The sequence below is a fragment of the Prorops nasuta genome, unplaced genomic scaffold (genome assembly GCF_024137725.1).
Source record: "Prorops nasuta isolate Cenicafe-Biocafe unplaced genomic scaffold, Cenicafe_Pnas_1.2 PNAS00223, whole genome shotgun sequence".
In the NCBI taxonomy this organism is placed as follows: Eukaryota; Metazoa; Arthropoda; class Insecta; order Hymenoptera; family Bethylidae; genus Prorops; species Prorops nasuta.
This window is the reverse complement of record NW_027117019.1, coordinates 1-19,030: the sequence shown is the minus strand read 5'-3', so window position 1 is coordinate 19,030 and position 19,030 is coordinate 1. Positions and strand designations below refer to the sequence as shown.

The following is a 19,030-nucleotide window of genomic DNA, read 5'->3' as shown; positions in this document are numbered from 1 at the left end:
TACCATATACTGGCTACAGCGATATTTGGATCAGAGGAGGTAGTAGCTGTTTTTGACGTTCCATTCACTAAAATGCTAAAAGCTTTCCCATTGCAGGAATGCAATTCCAGTGGATCGGGCAAACTCGTGAAAAATAACTCGTTGACTTATCGACTATACTCCACTTTCATTTGCAAACCTCTAGTCGAGTAGGTTTTTTAAGAAGAAACTAATTGGTTTGGGTTCGTGCGCGGCTGCAGCCCGCCTGATAACGACGACACAGAAGAGGAGCAGCAGCCTGTAGGGCATTCCGTTGTTTCAAATTCTATCGGCGACCATTCCAGTTGGCCGCCGACGACGCGCGACGTTCTAAACTTTGACCTATATAAAAAGTGGGAGGAGGTATATACGAAGGACGCTGAGAGAGGACTGTTCGTTGCAGAAATAAAAAAAGAACAGTTTTTGCGCCTCTGCAGGGTTTAATGGAAGGGGCGAGAGATGTAGAATAGAGTGGGGTGGAGGGAGGAGAGGCGAGGTTCTCCAAAATGAAGGAACGATCGCGAAGAGACCGAGGAATGCACTGGGTGTTGAACTTTTAATTTCAGGCTAAAGTTTTCTAGGATAGGAAGAAAATCGATTTAACGCGGAGGCCGTGTAGCAGGGAGGAGGGGGGGGGGGTGGTGGTTGAGGTAGGTGCGGTAGGCTGGAGGGATGAAAGGGGTGCACGGATGGGAGAAGGTGGAGCCTGTTCATCCGTGCGTACGAGAATTTTGATCAAAGGAAGTGCCGAAGGGCGGAGTGGCTCGAAACGATCGATGCTGTGTCGCGAACACTCGTGCAAGCCAGTCGCCTGTCCTCTTAGTCATTTCGCATTCCTCCACACCTCACCTACACTCTACTTGCTCTCTCCTGCACCCACCCGCTTATCCCACTTTCCATCTCTTCCTTCTTCCTCCGTTTCATTCCCTTCCTAACCGATTTTTCACGCTTTTGCACATTGCCAGCCACTTTGCACGCACACCTTAAACTTATCCCCGTCCAACTTTATAATTCCATCCGGAATATCGATGAGAGCAATTTTTCGACTTGTCGCCAAATCTCGCTCGGCTCGCTGCTATTACATTAATTTCCAACGAAATCCTACCGGTCCTCGTATCATCGAAACGCCCGAGAGGAGATCGTTTTCGGCGTTATAATATGCAAATGTATATTTTATAATGTTGGTAAAGCTAATTTTGGACGTTGCAGTAAAATATTAAACGTGCCGGAACGAGCGGATTAATCTATGCTAAAAGGATTACAGAAAACTGTAATGATACCTGGAGCATATCACGGGCTACCAATAAATTTATTATGGCATCTAAACCACGTATGCACGCCACTAATTTCCATGAATTCCAAATTCGTCATTATCAGCTGAGTATCCGGCAGATAACGCAGGAAATGGCAATTGCCCGCAGTGATCCTCCAGGGATAAGAGGGATGAAGCCAAAACAAAATAAAATCCAGAGTAAAGAGTGACAGCAAGTATTTGCGGTTTAGCAATAGTAGTATTATACAGCCAATTGTCGGCTTTGCATATTTTTATTGATCGATATTTTTGTTCATATACTTCTTAATGGTAGCTTATAACGAGAGATGCGAATCAACTTATTGCTAGGTAATTATACTATATATATATATATATGTATATAGGAAACAGATGAGCGGTATCCACAAGAGGAACCGCGAACTTTGCAACGATTCGAACATTGCAGTTCTCACATGCTCGAGAAAAACTCGCTTATCAATAATGTATCTCTTTAGGCCTAACAATCACGCTTAACAAAGTGTCGTAACAATAAAAAACCTCTCGATTTTCGAATCGCGTCGTTCGAGAGAATCTCCCTTAATCTCCCTCCATTAATCACGATTTTCCTGTACCCTATACCATGATCATTGGATCCTAATAATAACAACAGGAAAACAGTATCTTTGAACATTTCTGGTGTAAAGTATCGTCGCCCATTTAGAATTAGTTCCAACTCAATCGGATCGTAATTTTATTCGGTATTTTTGAGAAAATTTTTCAACGCACCTCTGATAATAAGATCGGATGTCGAAATTGGCTGACGCGCCTTTGATTGCCGATGGGAGCTCATGGAGATAAATTACGAAAGAGACGTAAAAAATGCATCGTTTCGTAACTATGGTCACAGTCCTTCCCTACAAGCAATTCGTATACAAGCTCGCAACGAGTACTCCTATCCGCTATGTTGTATGACTATTATATGTACAGAAACTGACAAAAATGCTGGGTGAATGATACAAAAAGTATTGATCAGCGTGGATGAGGACGCTCCTCTCTCGATTTCTTCCGTGCTGATCTGGCGCATCGAAGAATGGAAACCGAAAGAAAGACGAAAAAAAAAAAAAAAAAAAAAAACCAAGCTCGAGAACCGTCCGGGGTATCTTCGAGTTTCTTTTATCAAAGCAAAATAAGGGGAAAAACTTGCTCAAATCCCTGTGAGCCTGAGCACCAAGCAGCGCGTACCGACGGTGCACCGGTAAAACCGAGAACGTTGAAAGGATCATCAGTTTTATTCTTCGGTACGAAATATCCAATGCAAATGATGGAAATAAAAAGATTCTGCTACGGGATAAAAGTTAACGAGCTGGCCCGTTGAACGTGACGGGGGTTAAAAACCTCTAAAGATGCGCTAGAAAAAAAAGCTCGCTCCTCTCTAACTGGTACAAATCGACGAAGCTTTTATCTATATATAGATATATATATATATTCGTATGTATGCAGGTGTATATATTAATATATAAATTAAACTCGAAATTTGAGTTTCTGAGCAATTTTTTTCCCTTCCTGAGAGGGCGGGGGTGGGGGAGTTCCCTATTTATCCAGTCTCGCGTGGATAAATTCTGATGAGGGAGTGCGCGCAGTGAGATACGAGACAGAGTCGCTTTTGGACAAGGCGTGTGATAAGATCCCTCGTCCCTCGGCGAACAATTCTTGGGATATGTCCAGAGCTGGATCGTAGAACGATGGTCGCTGGTCATTAGAGCTAATGCCTGACATCTTCCTCGTCAGCAGCTTGGTTCTCCAGTGTGCAAGGCCTCAGGAACTCTTGACCCCTCTCGTGGAGCCACTTGTTAGCGACTGCAACAAGTCGAGGAAGGATGAGTAAGCGGTAAAAAGAGTGGGGTGAGGTTCTTGCGACGTCGGTCCGGAGAAAATACAAGAATGACTGATCGACTTGGCGCTCGACTAGATACCCACCCCATTTGGATCCAGTTAGCACGGGGCATGCGGCGTGTCTCGTCTTGAAATCTCCCTCGCCGTTTGGCTTCAAATTGTACCAGAAAGCTGCGCTACCCTTCCTAGGCCACAGAGCAATGTTTATAGCGGTGAAGACGGTTCCACCCCCTTGCTCGACGTCGCTCATCTAAAATCAAAGACGCGAGCACGCGCAGAGATGTAGTCTCCGAAACACTGCTTTAAAATGTCTGGAGAGCCAATTAAAAAGATGGTCTGAACGAGGCGATTGCCAATTACAGTGAGTAATCACGCAAGCCCTCCTTCCTCACTTACGTAATAAAGCACTGTTGCTATACGGTTTCCGGTACCCAAACTTTTGAAGGCATTGGTCTCCTCCTTCTGCAATAGAAAACATGGAGCGATCAATTATACAGGGACTATTAGGGCTCGTTGATTATTCATTTGGCTGGTTCCCTGCGCAAATTATTATGCTCCGCACGTGCGTATTTATAGGTTGTCAATTATTTAGCGGGGAATTTAGCGGATACTATATACGGATCGCACTTTGGCGAATTTGCGCGCATTCGCGGTGCATCGCGGAGAAGGACATACGAAGGTTATTAATTATTTATTAGAATATTTGAGCGTTGCACAGGAGGAAATTTGTTTACCCTGGCAAAGTCAAAGTGCGGCTCGTAGTGGCCACCAATTCCATAGTTGACTACTTGGAGCTCCTCGGCAGTGTCTACAGTCATGCTGGTCATATGCTCGACACGCTTGCTAACTGCCGCTACGTGAGGGTGCTCGTGTTCCTGCAACCAGGCGCTCTTGCTAATGCGGTAATTAGCAATCTCCAGGGCGCCAGTCTTGTAATTTTGCACGGTGGCCCGTTTGAACTGAAACAAAGTGTATGAAAATTAGGAAAACCGTCCTGCCCGTGCACATTCCCCTTGTTCACTTTTCCCAACATAATCGCTCCGCTTTCCGTCCCGTCCCGTCCCGTTCGAGCACGTCCCAATCTGCTATTACTATACACTATGTGTGTGTGTGTGTATACACATATTTACAGCCTCGACGACGAGTTTTCTTTACATCTCTATGCGCATTTCGCATAATTTCGGATACACGACGAGTAAACAAGAATCACGATTCCTGTACTCGTCTGAAATCTTCCGAGATGTAAATAAATCTCAGTTTATTCATTTCATCGAGCAAGCAAATATTATTATTTACTCTTCTTCCACTCGTGTACCATGCGAGGTGTATAGGTAAAGTATAGCAAACCTTGTATGCTTTGATATATATATATATATATATATATATAAATGTAACGAGTAAACAACGCATTGCTCCTTAATAATATTATAAATAAACAAGTATAAAATGATTTTATATATTTATCACGCAGCTAAAATTGAAAGTTTCGCGTTATCCGAGGAAAATACGAGAGAAGTCAAGAAGGATATATTTTCTCTTCTGGAGGAAATTTCGATTTTAGCGAGGAGCGAGTATATATATCTTACCCTAGGTTGGGCCATCCTTTTGATGGTTTCGATCTCTTCGTCAGTGATGACGTTGTGGTAAACGACTATTCGAGGATCCAAGTAAGCCTCTTCCTCCTTGAAAGGTGCTATCTTCAGGAATGGGATACCACGGTCCACGTAGCGGCACTTGAGATTTTTTCCTATTTCCGGCGAGACTTTAACCTCTCCTCGACAAAGCATCTCGTACCTCTCTCGCTCCGTCATTTCGTCCCAGCTCTTAACTTTTTCCTCGGCGACCGAGAAGCGCTAAAATTCGAGCAGATGAAACAACGTGGTGGAAGCAGTAACGTGTCACGCGATAGCTTTGCTATTGTTATTGCTACAATCGTTATTACTATTATTATTATCGAACGGTTGTTGCAACTGCAGAGCGCGCACAACGATAACGGATTAATGGGATGGCCTAATTGGAGGAGACTGGCGCGTTACCGTCCCTCGTCGATACGATTGATAATTGGCCTAGGCTCATAATCGTATCAATGACGCGGTACTACAGCCTCTCTATATCCACAGGCAACGATGCAACAACAAACAAGGAGATAATTGACGCTGCTGCGTGCACTTGCCTCGTCCGGAAGAGCAGTGTCATCGCCACCGTCCTCGCCACGCTTCTTTTTAGCTTTGTTGGATTTCTGTATCTCCTTCTGGTAATAAGCTCGATTACCCAAAGCACGCTCGTGTGTTGGCACCAACTCCAGCAGCTCGTTTGTCATACTCAGCGCCCTTGCTACGTTACCTGCAATGAAATCACGCGGTATATAGTACAAATTATTTATTTATATATATATATATATATCTATATATATAGCGCAGAGAGATATCGAACGACGCAAGAGACAAGACGAGGAAGAACCTTGCATATACGTTGAGAAGGCCAGGTACTCGAGGATATCGGGCTTCGTGGTCGTGGTGGAATTTTGCTCCTCTTGAAGACGATCCATTGCCTCTTGCATCCAGAGAACCGTGTGGTAATAGTCCCGATTGTGATAGGATTGTCTGCCCAATTCGAAGCAATCGCTCGCTGAAAAGCCATTTGAAATCTGAATCTCTGTTCGGTTTATCAATTACGCTGATCGTTGCGTATATTCATATATATATATATATATATATACGCTGAGAGGCATTCTTCGGGTTGCATAATTTCTGAATAATTAATTAGGGATATTCTGGTCTATGGAGGCAAGCATTAAGCATCGAGCGGGAAGAGGGTTCTTGGGAAAAGGTTGTACACCGGGGGTAGTAGTAAAGGTTAGGTTGCTTAATAATTCATGAAAACTGGGCCATATACTACTGGAGGCTCGTGGAAAGGGATGGGGAGGGGGTGCTCGGTTGATAATGCAGAACCTCGACTCACCGGTTAATCCCGTACTGTACTGAACCCCGTTGAGCACACCGCGAGCAACTTGAGCCGTGTCCAGCTTGTAAGTGTCCTGAAGCCTCATCAAAGCGACCGCTGCACCGTTGAGATCCTCGTCGGTCGGGAATTTCAGGTCTATCCTCGAGCTGGTGATATTGGCCACGAAGGATTTACCGACGTCTTGCGTCATAATTTCCTCCACCCTCTTCCAATCGGTAGTGAGTCTCTTGACCAGCAAGTAGGCGTTTATGGGATTCGACAGGTATTGCTGTATGTTTCTCGAGGCCTCCTGATGCTCGCGCGAGTACTCCTCGACGTTCCTGCAACGATCAATCGATTTATCGTTCGTCTCTATCGAGTAATGAACTCGTCGAACGCCGCGGCAAAATATTTTCATTCGTTTATGCCTCCTCGCAATATTCCGTCAGAGTCGTTAAAGCTCGATTTCTGGGGAGAGCCACGGGCTTGCCTATAGGTCATGTTAGGTTAGGTTGGGAGACGAGGTAAGGTTAGGTAAGCTACGCCGAGATACGGAAAGAGAAGAACACCGAGCGTCTCTCCGTGTGTGCTCTCGTATATTAAAAGTGGATCGATCCGAGCAACAACCTGCTGTGGGACTATTCTCTCTCGAAGGATATAATGTTGACGATAATAACAATAACAGACACGTTCTCGGAAAGAGCACGCCATTTTAAAATTCTTCCGTTACACTGCATAACGCGCGCCACGGCCCAGCCTCGCTCTTCCACGGAATTTCGACCGCGAACGACCAGTTGGTAAACAAAGCGTATGTCAATAACGCGAAAAAAGTTCTCTTATACCCGTGTATTCGCAGCTGCTCGACGAATCCACGTCGATAATCCTTATGGAAACGCAAGAACCGCTCTGTGAAAAGAGCGGCTTTGCTATAAGTAGAGAGGATCTTAATTAAAATTGTAATCGGGCCAACGCTATCTCGGCTCTGGCATCGCTTAATTAGCAGCCGCGCATCTTTTTGCCATTTTCTTTCAACCAGCCAACCACTCTGCCTCGATTCACTCCACTCTCTCCATCGGCTATATCTTTGAAAATTCTATCGGAAAACTTTGCTTTCTAGCACTGCTCTATATATCTACGCAGATATACATATATACTTGTGCAGCATCACCTCAAGGCACATTATTCCTTCGTATTTTCAATAACTTTAAATTTCATCGGGCATCTTTGCACCAATATTCTATTAAAATATCCAAGCTTATCCACAGCTTGGACCTAACCCTTTTCACCTTTATTCCGTTTAACGCAATAATACCCTTGAGAAGTCTGCGACGTCCCGTGTGTCAAGCACATAATGGCAGTTAATGCGAAGTCAACGAATCACGCGCAACTTGGAGAGGGATAAAATATTGGGAATTTCAGTTTGATCGGCGGGAGATTTTGGATTTTCTGCGCGGAAGGATTTAAAGGTGACGTGGTGGTGGTGGTGATGGTGGTGGTAGTGGGAGTATAGGATATAATGGTCCTGCACACCATTCGACGAATCGTGTCTGCGCGGAGTGGAGTCTCTGCCCGGTGATTTCAGCGATTCGTATAGTATTACATATATATATATATATATATAGCATAACCCCGCAGAGCGTTTAACGAACCTTTGCCTAAACCTTATCGATCGAAATCAACTTCCGACCTAGCGCAACCGGAGTAATGCATTCGACTAAATTTAACCCCAAGCGTCGCCTTCCCACCTGAAAATCACCTCGCAATATTTCCAGCTACTTTGGCAATCGTGTCGACAAATCGATTCCTCCTTGCATTATACGACTCTCCCCTCCCCCCCCCCCCCCCCCCTCCAACCCTCTTTCTCCAATCTCGAGAGAGCCGTAAATATTTGCCAAATAGAACACAAAAATTCTCCCTCTATAATTAACGGAATCGGTAGGATTTAATGTACAATGGATTTATTTCTGGCTATATATGTAAACATATACTAGTGTTTTTTGTTGTTGTTTTGACCAAAATCGATCGCCCGTAATCCTTCCGAATGTTTTATTCGTGGAAAATCCTACGAAAATTCGCGAATCTATTAAAAAGTCGATCTACGGAGCTCGGGTAAGGTGTAATTTTGTCGCGTTCAATTGTCACTTATATGACCGACAGATTTTCATACAGTATCGAGAGGAGTGAAATATTTATACGAGCGAGCAAAAAAGCAGCTCTTTTTGTGAAATGAAAAATTTGACAGAAGCAAAAGCGCGAGAATAGTGCAAACTCGAGTAAGTTAGGCGTTTATTAAGAATTTACATTGGAGGGACGGGGACGAATGAAGACAAACCGAGGCTGAAGCAGGAACGGCGGAACGGGAATAGGCGGACGGACGGACGGACTCCGAGAAACTTAAATAATTAAAAACGAAATGGAGAGTCGTTTTCTATTGTTCGCTCAGGGATTATTATCCTCGCGACTGCTATAACGTTGCGCGTTCCGAAGAATAAACAATAATTAAAGAGGTTTCATTACATTTGCACAATAACAGCAAAACAGCTGGAATGCAAGAGCAGCTGGAGCAACAAAAATTAACAGATACATTCTGCTTAAATTGATTGCAGCAGATTCGAAGCAGTCGATGCGTGTATTTTCCATACAAGTGCTTTATTCGCACGCAGAATGTAAACAAAAATTCCCAGGAAATGTTTACATAAGCTATATTGACTTTATATTCTGGTTTTTGTTAGAGGTGAACGAAAAATACAATTATAAATCTACGGGGGGCAAATGCTTCCGTAAAACTGATATGCTATATATAATGCAGGATATAATATAAAACCGTATGGGGGGAGGGGGGGAGGGGGGGGGGAGGAAGCGAGCGACGCACGTAGAAATAATGCAAGAGAGTTTGAGTAGCCGCTGATATCGAAATCGATGTCAGATCGTGCAGGATTAATCAAATTTTCATCTTCTAATTTCGCGCAGGGGCCCAACGAGGCAGAATAATGGATCGACCCCGCACAAGCGCACCGGCGAACACTTCAGGATTATTAACTTCGCAACTACTGTGACAGACCTGTTCCAGTATATATATATATATAGCATGTACCATGTATACGTACCGCGCGCTGTACCTACAAGGCATCTCTCTCTCTCTCTCTATATATATATATATATATATATATATCTACAAATCTAATTTCACCCACTTTTCTCCAGCTTGACCATATTTTTGTCCCTTTCTCCCTCGTATCCCACGCGAGTGCAATGTAATTTAGAGAATTCCGGGAAATTCGAGAAGAATCCCCGAAAAATCCAATATCAGAATTACTACGCTCTCGCGAGTCAAGCTTTGCTCGGAGGTAAAAAGGTAAAATGTGCAGCAGTGAAAATGGCTGGTCGCTGCTACCTACCGGAGTGTAGTACTGCAGGTTCGTTAGAACAAACGAATGTGAAATTTTGGGATCCTATTTCTCGGTGCTTCCGTAATTGTAATTTTCGTGAAATCTTATTTGCGCGAAATCGATTGTTCGGCCCTTTGTAGGGATCGACGTATATATGTATATATATACGCGCGCGCGCGGACAATGTGAAAGGGGGAGAGGGTTTTTCATCGGGCAAATGAAGGCGAGAGCAAGGAGGAAAATGTCGGATGACGATTGTCAGATTGGGAAACTCGGCGAATCCACGAAGGATGAAGCGATATCCTCTTCTGCCTTATTGGCAAAATGTCATCGTGTACTCTCGGGAAGGTCGCGCGCGCGCGCTTATCGCTCGAAACTCAATGGTACGTCGTCGCTATACGCTATAAATGTCACTTGCGCGAATCGTCCGCCTCTTTGAAATTTCTCCACTGTATATATACCATAGAAATCCTCCCGCGAGACGTTTCTCCGCCATCTTCCACCTCTTTCACGATTTATAGCTCTCGAATCTTACGCTCAAATCAACCAAAGTGTAAACCTATTCCTCGTTAAACTCCGTACGATCCATGTGGAAAAGTAACGGATTTCCACACATGCGTAAAAATCCGTAATATTGTGTTTTCCAAGATAAACCTTGCCCGGCCGATTTGTATTTTGTTAATAATTGTTAAATAAAAAATGTATTAAAAATTCCAATTCATACGGTCGTTTCATAGAATACATTTTGCATATCGAGCACCGGGAATTTTCGTAATGGCGAAGGGGATTCGCGCGTCATTTGGGGCGTACTGGGGGGGGGGGGGGAGAAAAAAAGAGAGGCGGAAAAAGGGTTGAAGGCAACGAGGCAAAAGAAAAAAAAGTAAAAACCACTAATTGCTGGCGGACCGACCTGTGATACGTTTTAAATTCTGCCTAAGAATATTTGATTTTCGCCGATGGAATTGGTATTTTCAGAATTGGGATGAATGAACGGGAGAAGAAAGGAGGTTAGGTAGGGAGGACGGATGATAGGAAAACGCTGCTATATCGTTAATGAAATCTCCCTCGATGCCCGCACCGAATAACAGAGGAGAAGAGAGAGAGAGAGAGAGAGAGAGTGGGAAGGAATTTGAGAGTGGTTAAAAGGGAGAAGAAAAACGTTGAAATCGTACTAACGAGAGGATTGGGACGTAGCGAATAAAAAGAAGCCACGTCGTTATCGCGTTTTTGCAACGCGCGCCTCTCATGTCGCTTCTATTTTTCTATTCGATATGCGTTTGTGTCGTCTACCACAGTCACTGTACTAGTATATCCTCATACGCTGGGCGCACAGTACTACCGTAGTGGGATAGAAACGTGGTTATAGAGACGATAATAAGCGGCTTATATGAAAAAAAAAAGCGAAAAACAAAATGGCCGTAGAAAAAAATCCAACATACGAGGAAATAATTATTCCCGTTTTAATCTTTGTACAAATTCGCGGTGAATGGGAGGCGGCGGCGGCTATCAAAGCGAGGGCTTTATATTTCTGGCAGGCAGGAAGAGAGAAACGTCGGATAACAGACAGACATGTATGTGGTGCAGCTATACTATACATATACAAGACGCGCGACAGCGACGGAGCGACGACTATGGAGAGAGAGAGAGAGAGACGGAGAAAAAGTGTAGAGCGAAAAAGAGCTACGTCGATAATGTAGGTTTTTGGTAAGGCGCGAAGAACGCGAGATGGCGCTGCGGAGACGGATAAGGACTGTGCGCAGGCGCGAATCGAATGAAAGAGAGCAACACGTACATTTCAGAGTCCGTAATGGCGACCATCAGTCGTCGCATCTACTGTGCAACTTGGGATTTGAGCTTTTGGAACGAGATGCGCGCGTAAAGTGAAAGGTGAAGCCTGGTGACCGTCACGTTGCATTATTCGAAACACCTGCAATGTGAAATATGCAGTACCATAAGAAGGATTTCAAGGGAGAGGAGTACGGCGATGAATTCTTTGCCGGCTTCACCAAGAAAGTCCAACATGACTGGTCAAAGCCGCGAGACCCGCAAAGATCCTCTCTTTGCAAACACCGCCCGATATTTCGATCACTTCTAACCTGGAACTCAATACCAGATTCAATAAACAAGCTACGGAAACCCTCAAAGTCAACTGGTCTTTCATCATTCAAACCCGTGGTAAGTACTTCCCTCTCTATCTACCACATACCCTTCTCCACACTACCCTCGTGTGTACACATACGGTTGGAACAATCTTTCTCGATTCAAATCCAGTCGTAGCTTTCTCCGAAACGCGTACCGCGGTAGTAAAAACTGTGCCAGAGATAATGTAGCATTATCACTTCTTTGTTCTCAGAGTTTAAACACTCTTTTCGGTTCTTTTATTTCTTCTCTTTTTCGCGTGAAATCTTATGCAACGCCAACTATAAATTAAATTATCTAATTTTATTACTTTACAGTGTGTACGTACGGTGTAAAGAAACTTTAAGTTTTCCGCTACGCGCAACTTTGTTGCACGCTCTTTTAATGATACAAAAAGTTATCAAAGAGATTTCACCAGGTTTCTCGAAAATGGCCCGAAAGTCTTTTATTAAACGATAGAGGCTAGAAGCATGACCATAGATCATTACCCGAAAGTTATAAAATCTTGACTGGTATTTTGTACTTTGATCCAGGATCATATGGCCTTTTATTAAGTTTCATCATTCTTTAATTACGTTCCAATCCTTTGCACAGAGAAGAGAGAGAGAGAGAGAGAGAGAGAGAGAGAGAGAGAAGGAGAGCTACACCAAAACAAAGCCTCTGTACACAAGAGCGTAGACCAATACTAATTAAGATCCTCTATTACTCTTTCGTGCCACTCGACAAAGTTGCCGTGCTTTTTCGCGCTTCTAACAATCTCATTTCGAAAGCAGCTCTTTTTTAGCCTCGAAGAGCGTCGGGATAAGGAAATTTTGAATAAATTACAGGACAAAAGAGAGAGAGAGAGAGAGAGAGGTAAAGAGCAATTTTCCACGATCGAAATTCCGCGGCTATTATATACGCTTGATCTATATTGGCGACTTTACGACTTGCGTCACAATACACGCTGTTGAGTTTTGGCTTGTGTGTGGGAATTTAGGGTAAAAGGCTGCGTCAGGTAGGGCTGATGTTCGACGATCACCGGGAGAACTTCAGCATCGAGACTGTGCGCAAGAGGAAGAGGGACTTTGGTATCACGAATGGTCAACTGTGGTACGACGACAGGCCGGAAGCGGAACAGAGTGAACTGTCGGACATTAGTGATCGCGACGAGAGGCCCTCGGGAGTGAACAAAGAACTCTATTACACTGTGACGCTAAATTTCAAGACGGACGATTATGGCGCTTACCGGAAGTACGTTATATTCGATTTCGGTGAGTACCCCGTGTATTTCCGGACAGTCTGCTTCGACTGCGTGCGGAAGGGAGACGGTACAAGGTTGTCAAACGCGACCCAATACAATTTGCAACAAATGGACAGAAGATGGCAGGGCCCGAGCGTTCGCCCCGTTCGAATCGAGCAACGTGGCACCGAAGCACCCTAAAGACCTTGATCTGCAGGACATCTACCCTCACCCGGACGAGACGAATTTTTTCCTAACCTCCGCAAGCTTGTCGGACAAGTGGTTGACCAGAAGCAACTACAGATGTCGCATGCACGAGCTGATAGCCGTCGAGGAATTGGCCCGGCACGAGCAGATCGGCAGATACAACGAGATCTCGCGAATGAAAGTTTGCTCCTCTTATTCCAATACCTTCATCGGTGACGGCTCCGTCACGGTGAAATATGCGCCACCTGGAGAGATGTACGCTCAGGTAAGGGACGAGGGCCATTATATGGCTGTTCACTTGTGCATAACAATGATAATGACGCGCACGAGTCTTCGTTTGTTTACAGCTACCACTGGACAGGCTATCTCGGACGACACCAAGAGCGGCAGACTTCTGCTTCGAAGCTGCAAGACGGTTTTGATCCAGTGCATGCAGAGCAATTTGGTGTTGGACAATTTGATCTTCGAGGCCCAGATCGAGGACAAGTGTTCGCAGACGGTCTACGCGAGGCTGTCCAAAGAGTTCGTCGATCATCTGAAATTGCAGGGCACAGCCGAGTTCATAGTGCGGCTGCAGTTCGTGCTGGATCGATTGGCCTTTTGCGAATGGCACCGAGCGATAGACTGCCTCTCCAACACGGCTCTCCTGTTCCTCCAAGACTTCGATCTGAGCAACGACATGGATATGCTCAATGTACTCTGGACGAAGCAACTGGAGGAGCCCCCGGATCATCTCTGGCCAAATTCCTCCGGCAACGCCGCGCTCAACTGCGAGCAAATAAAAGCGGTCAACGCGATCACCTATTACGGACCGATACGTTTACCACCCATACTCTTGCTCGGCCCATTCGGTACTGGCAAGACCTTTGCCATCGCCAGAGCGATACTCCGACTCCTCCTCGAGCAACCCAACTGTAAAATACTGCTCTGCACGCACAGCAACAGCGCCGCGGATCTCTACATCAAGGAGTACTTTGACCGCTGGTACAAATCTAGTCAAAACGAGCGCCTCAGACCCCTGAGAGTCTACTACAGGGATCGAGAGAGGAATACGGTATAAAAAAAACAAGTTAATTGCTTCCCCCGGAAAATCTTTTCTTCCCCCGTCAATTATTTTCTCTTTTGTGGTGTGTGTGTGTGTGTGTGTGTCGTAGGTGCATCCGGTGGTTCACGAGTACTGCTTGATCAAAGCGACTGGCTTTCGCGACCCTATGGACGAGGACCTCAACAATTGCGGTATAATAGTCACTACTCTGGCAACCTCCAGCTCCATAGTGGGCCTGAGTTTCCAGCCGAGTCACATAATTATCGACGAGGCTGCCCAAGGCCCTCGAGTGCGAGGCTCTGGTCGCCCTGGCTCTTGCCACCAAAGACACCAGGCTGGTTTTTGCCGGTGATCATCAACAACTTGCACCGGAGATCTACAGTGACCTCGCCAGCGAATGCGGCTTTGGCATTAGTTTGATAGAGAGAATTTACCAGCTCTACCCGGATCAGCATCCTTGCAAAATTCATTTCAAGCAAAACTATCGCGCTCACGACGATATAGTCAAGTTTGCGTCCTTGTCCTTCTACCATGGGATAGTGATACCAGCTGGGAAGCATCAGCCTCATCCGTTCCTGGCGCCGCTCACCTTTATAGCTGCTCCAGGTATCGAGATTCAGGTGAGAGTGGAGAGACTTTTTCTTTGTGATTGAAATGTGACGAGAGGGGGGGGGGGAGAGAGAGAGAGGCGTTGTTCTAACCGAATGTGTATTTTGTGGTAATTCAGAGTCAACTGTCCGCGGGCTACGTAAACGAGCAGGAGGCTTCCGAGGTGGCCAATTGGGTCGAGACAATGAAGAGCTATTGGCCGGTTGATAAATGGGGCCCGTACCGCGAGGATTCCATCGGGGTGCTCTGCTATTACAACGTTCAGGTGCAAACGCATCCGGTGTGAATTACGCAAGACGGCGCTTGTACGACGTGACAGTGGAGAGAGTTTTGAATGCTCAGGGGAAACAATTTACCGCGGTATTCGTCAGCACGGTTCGCACGAGAAACTGTTGTAGATACTCGGCTGAACGAAATATCAAGGACTTACGGCTTCTGGACGAATCCAAGGCTACTCAATACCGCGGTCACTCGGGCAAAGTGCTTCATAGGTGTTGTCGGAGATCCTATCGCTCTCTTGACCGTGGGACGGTGCAAGCAGCTCTGGGGACGGTACATCGATATGGCCGATCTTCGCGGGATAGATCGCCACATGCTTCATCAACTTCTTCAGGAGGTGTCCGATCTCCCCCTCTTGCCGACACTCAACCCTCTAGCGGATGAATTCGTGCCCCGGAACAACACGCCTACTTCTAACAAAGACTACCTTTTGTACCAGTTGCGTTAGTGTATCATATTACCTAGATCTAGTTTCTAGATATTGCGTATTATACATAGTATATATAATATATATTAATCATTAAGTATTACTTGTGGTTGTTAGATACATCATAGACTATAATTCCCTCACGATGGTTGTCTCGAATATTTTTGATAAGATAGCAGCTTTTAATTTAATGTCTCATTATTACCATTATAATAAAATGACTTTTAAGTACAACGTGTTTTATTCGCAGCAGCATTTCTCGTACTCGTACTCTCTCTCTCTCTCTCTCTCTCTCTCTGGTTTGTTTTTTCTCCTGGTATTTTAACTATGCACGATGGTAATCGTTAGCACTCTCCAAAAAGTAATGCAAAACTCGGACTCTCATACTTTGCTTCTCGCGAGCTTTTAAACAAAATTCCATCAAAAGGGAAAAGTTAAAGAAGGTTAAAAAGACGAGAGCAGAGTGGTAGTGGTAGTGGTAGTAGTGCAGCGCAGCAGTACTATTAGTAGTAGTGTACGTACTTTGGTGTAAACTCAATTTTCTACTAAGAAGAGAGATGTCCCCGAGGCATCAAATGAATTCTATGCTAATAGCTTGTCCTTCTTTTCCCTTTTAAAGCACAATTATTGTGTTACAATACTAGCCTGCCCCGTCTCGCGAAAATGCAGAAACCTGATCAGCAATTAAATAAATTCGAAAGAAAGTATGATAAAGTGGAACATGAAGAAGGGAACGATGAGAGACAGAGAGAGAGAGAGAGAGAGGGGGGGGGGGAGTGAAAATTAGCACCTAAAGCTTCAGTTGAAAATAATTCATTAAAACATGAGTTTGGATAGTGCAAGGAAAATTAAAGAGGGTAGATTCGACAATAAAAAGCTCGGTGCATATAATTAAAAGCAATAAAGGGAAAATGTAGAGAAGGGAAGGGGGAAAGGGGGGAAAGAGGTGGTTGAAGAAGGTAGTTTGCATTAAAGGACAATGAGTGGGGGGGTGGTGGAGCATAAAGAGGAAATAAAAATAGTTAAAGGGCTAGGAGGAGAGGAAGGCTCGGTGTGTATACACATTGAAGGTGGAATAGGTAACGAATGAAGAGAAGGCAAGCAGAGAGTATAGAGGGATAACGAGGAGGGATAGGGTATAAAGAGCGGGCTTTAAGTGGATAAAGGATACATAAAAGTAGTGGGAAAGTAGGTAGAGATAAAAGATAAATCTTGATTACCTCCTGAGAATGGCCAGTCGGTGCTCCTGAGCTTTGATGTAACCCGATAGAGTGTCAATTAGAACAGCCTCAGTTTCTAGAAGCTCTTCCATATCGGCCAAAGCTGTGTATAGCTCGGAGGATGCCGGTGCCAGTAGGAGGATCAGCAAGATTCCAGTGGCGAGGAGTCTGGGCAGAGGGGCCGCTGCTGCTGCTGCTGCTGGTAGCGCCCGTCCTCCGACATCGACGGGCTTCATCCTGCAGGAATTCTGCAAGCAGAAAATAAATTTCCATAGAGTAGCCGAAGGCGCGCGGGTTACACAAGCATATTATAATAGTGGGGTAGAAAATAAGCGAGCAACACTGGAACGTGTGCACAGTATTATATATATACATATATAGAGATGGAGGTAGAGGAAAGGAGCTTGGCAAAATCATCAGTTAACCAAGTGGAATATTCCGCGTTAGCCCGCCTTGGGGGCTTTTCTTTAGCATTTCGCTCCTCGCGGTTTGGTTTCCCGCTGCAGACTTTTCTTACGCCGTCGCTGCTTCCTTTTCTCCTCGTGTACAATACTTTTAGCAAGCTGCGCCTCGAGGAGTTGGTCGAGGAGGAGGCAAAGGCGGCTGCCTGCTGCCGGAGGTGAAAAAGCATCATTCATTACGACCGACCGTTCTTACTTGCTTTCGCGAGAAATTTCAACCCGCTCTTTTCTACCTTCCCCATTGTTCCAGTTCTCCCTTTATCAGCCAACGTCCAGAGGAGAGACCCGCCGCTGCTTTCCCGCACCCTCGAGGAACGTTCAAATGTGAAAAAAATAAGCCTCTCTTAATTAGACCGCGCGTCGCACAGAAAACTCTAGTAGTTCCCTCTTGCTATATATATATATATATATATATATATATATATATACACAGTTTAATCCGTCCACGCGTGTCTCGCTTCTCTACGAGGAAAATTTTCGCTGCTCTGTATATGGCAATAAATTCCACCCCCCCCCCCCTTTCCTCCTCCTCTACCCTTGTGTGTCTCCGTGATTCGAGCTTCACCAACGCGAGGAAATCCTTCGAAATCCTTTTATCTTTGTTCCTGATAAATTCCTTGGCAATCGAGTAACAGAAAAATGTACGGTCCCAGGCAGACGGGATAATTAGGCTAGATTAGTCACGATTAACTCGAGTTATTTCAATTAGCCTAATCGATTTGCCTTATCGTTTCGTTATCAGTCGGCACGAGCGTGCAAGTGCGCGCGGCTGATTATTTTAATCAAGATTAATCCGAAACAGTAATCGAGCATTTTCAAAGCTTCCCGTTGTGTTGCGATCGAACGATCGATCGCATTTCGTGCAGTTGCGAAGCTTAATGGGCTTTAACAAATTGCTCCTGCGCGCGTGTGTGTGTGCAGGAGTGAAGGGCGTGTTTTTGCACGCGTTGTATAGGTATTAATAGCCTGGATTGATAGAAGAAACTCGGCTTCGACTATGAGAACCGGGCCTCGCGTACTACCTTGCCAAGTAGCGAGCGAGCGAGTAACCGACACGCACAAGTGGCAAGCTCGTAATCTTGACCCGACTGCTTCCGGTTTACGAGCGGTTACGATGATAAAAGTTCCTGTGCCGTTCGCGAAACGCGCTGCTGCTGGGGTAAACGCGCGCACGAGAGACCGCCCGGCCTCCACTGGAAAAAGAGAGAAAGAAAAAGAAGCGGGCAAAAGTAGGGACGAAGAATTATTACTGTTACGCCTGCAGCGAATTGGGACTTTGGGGGGGGGGGGGGGGGGAGAGGGGGACGTTTGCGAACGTTATTATACCGAGTATAAGCACGCTTTCGTACTTTCGTCTTCGAGGAAGACTCGGACTGCGGAATTTAGCCGGTAAACCTACTATTTATCAACTTTTATATGCACGTTACGATACGTTCGAATATCGTTTAGCATGCTCCTTCGACGACGCGAGATCAAATTCCGCGAAATGTTTGTAAATAGTTGCGCGTCTCGAATGAGAAAGAAACTGTGTACGGTGCTGCGGCAAGGTTTTTAAAGTTGTAAGAGGGGCATAATAGAATGGTAACGGGGTGGCTATTATGGGGGGGGGGGGGAGGGAGATTGGTGGTGGTAACTTGGAGGAGCTCGCTAGAGCAGAGAAACATATAACTGTATAGAGAGAACGTTTGTGCTTGTGCGGTGTTTACTATAGCGCGTGCCCCACTGTTTATGTTTTTGAATGTCATTTGCCACTCCTATTCCACGCTCGTTCTCAAATTCCTATAGGAGTGTTTGTAAACAATTGTGATTTCGATGAGAAAGAATTTATATAGGGTGCTGCAGCAAGGTTTTAAAGTTGTAAAAGAGGTATAATAGAACGGTAATGGGTTGGCTATTATCGGAGGGTTCGTAGTAGGAAACTTGGAC

General features: G+C 45.2%; 3 protein-coding genes across 3 annotated transcripts; 2 read left to right on the top strand and 1 right to left on the bottom strand.

The window, feature by feature from the left end:
- Positions 1-697: 697 nt before the first annotated feature.
- On the bottom strand, positions 698-16,888 carry LOC136785280 (prolyl 4-hydroxylase subunit alpha-2-like). Its single transcript, XM_066746321.1, has 9 exons — positions 16,644-16,888; positions 6,125-6,447; positions 5,624-5,791; positions 5,337-5,506; positions 4,750-5,016; positions 3,898-4,122; positions 3,560-3,625; positions 3,248-3,413; positions 698-3,127 (listed from the first exon to the last, which is right to left on the bottom strand). The coding sequence occupies exons 1-9, from the start codon at positions 16,877-16,879 to the stop codon at positions 3,033-3,035; spliced, it is 1,716 nt and encodes a 571-aa protein (XP_066602418.1). The 5' UTR covers positions 16,880-16,888; the 3' UTR covers positions 698-3,032.
- Positions 12,620-13,015, top strand: LOC136785279 (uncharacterized; the record flags this gene model as incomplete). The annotated part of the gene is made up of 1 exon (XM_066746320.1): positions 12,620-13,015. A coding segment is annotated over exon 1 (375 nt), but the record flags the coding sequence as incomplete, so codon positions are not given.
- On the top strand, positions 13,029-15,639 carry LOC136785281 (probable helicase with zinc finger domain; the record flags this gene model as incomplete). Its single annotated transcript, XM_066746322.1, is given in 9 exon segments — positions 13,029-13,328; positions 13,411-13,423; positions 13,426-14,117; positions 14,218-14,388; positions 14,390-14,728; positions 14,836-14,988; positions 14,990-15,013; positions 15,015-15,143; positions 15,145-15,639. Coding segments are annotated over 9 exon segments (2,121 nt in total), but the record flags the coding sequence as incomplete, so codon positions are not given.
- Positions 16,889-19,030: the final 2,142 nt, after the last annotated feature.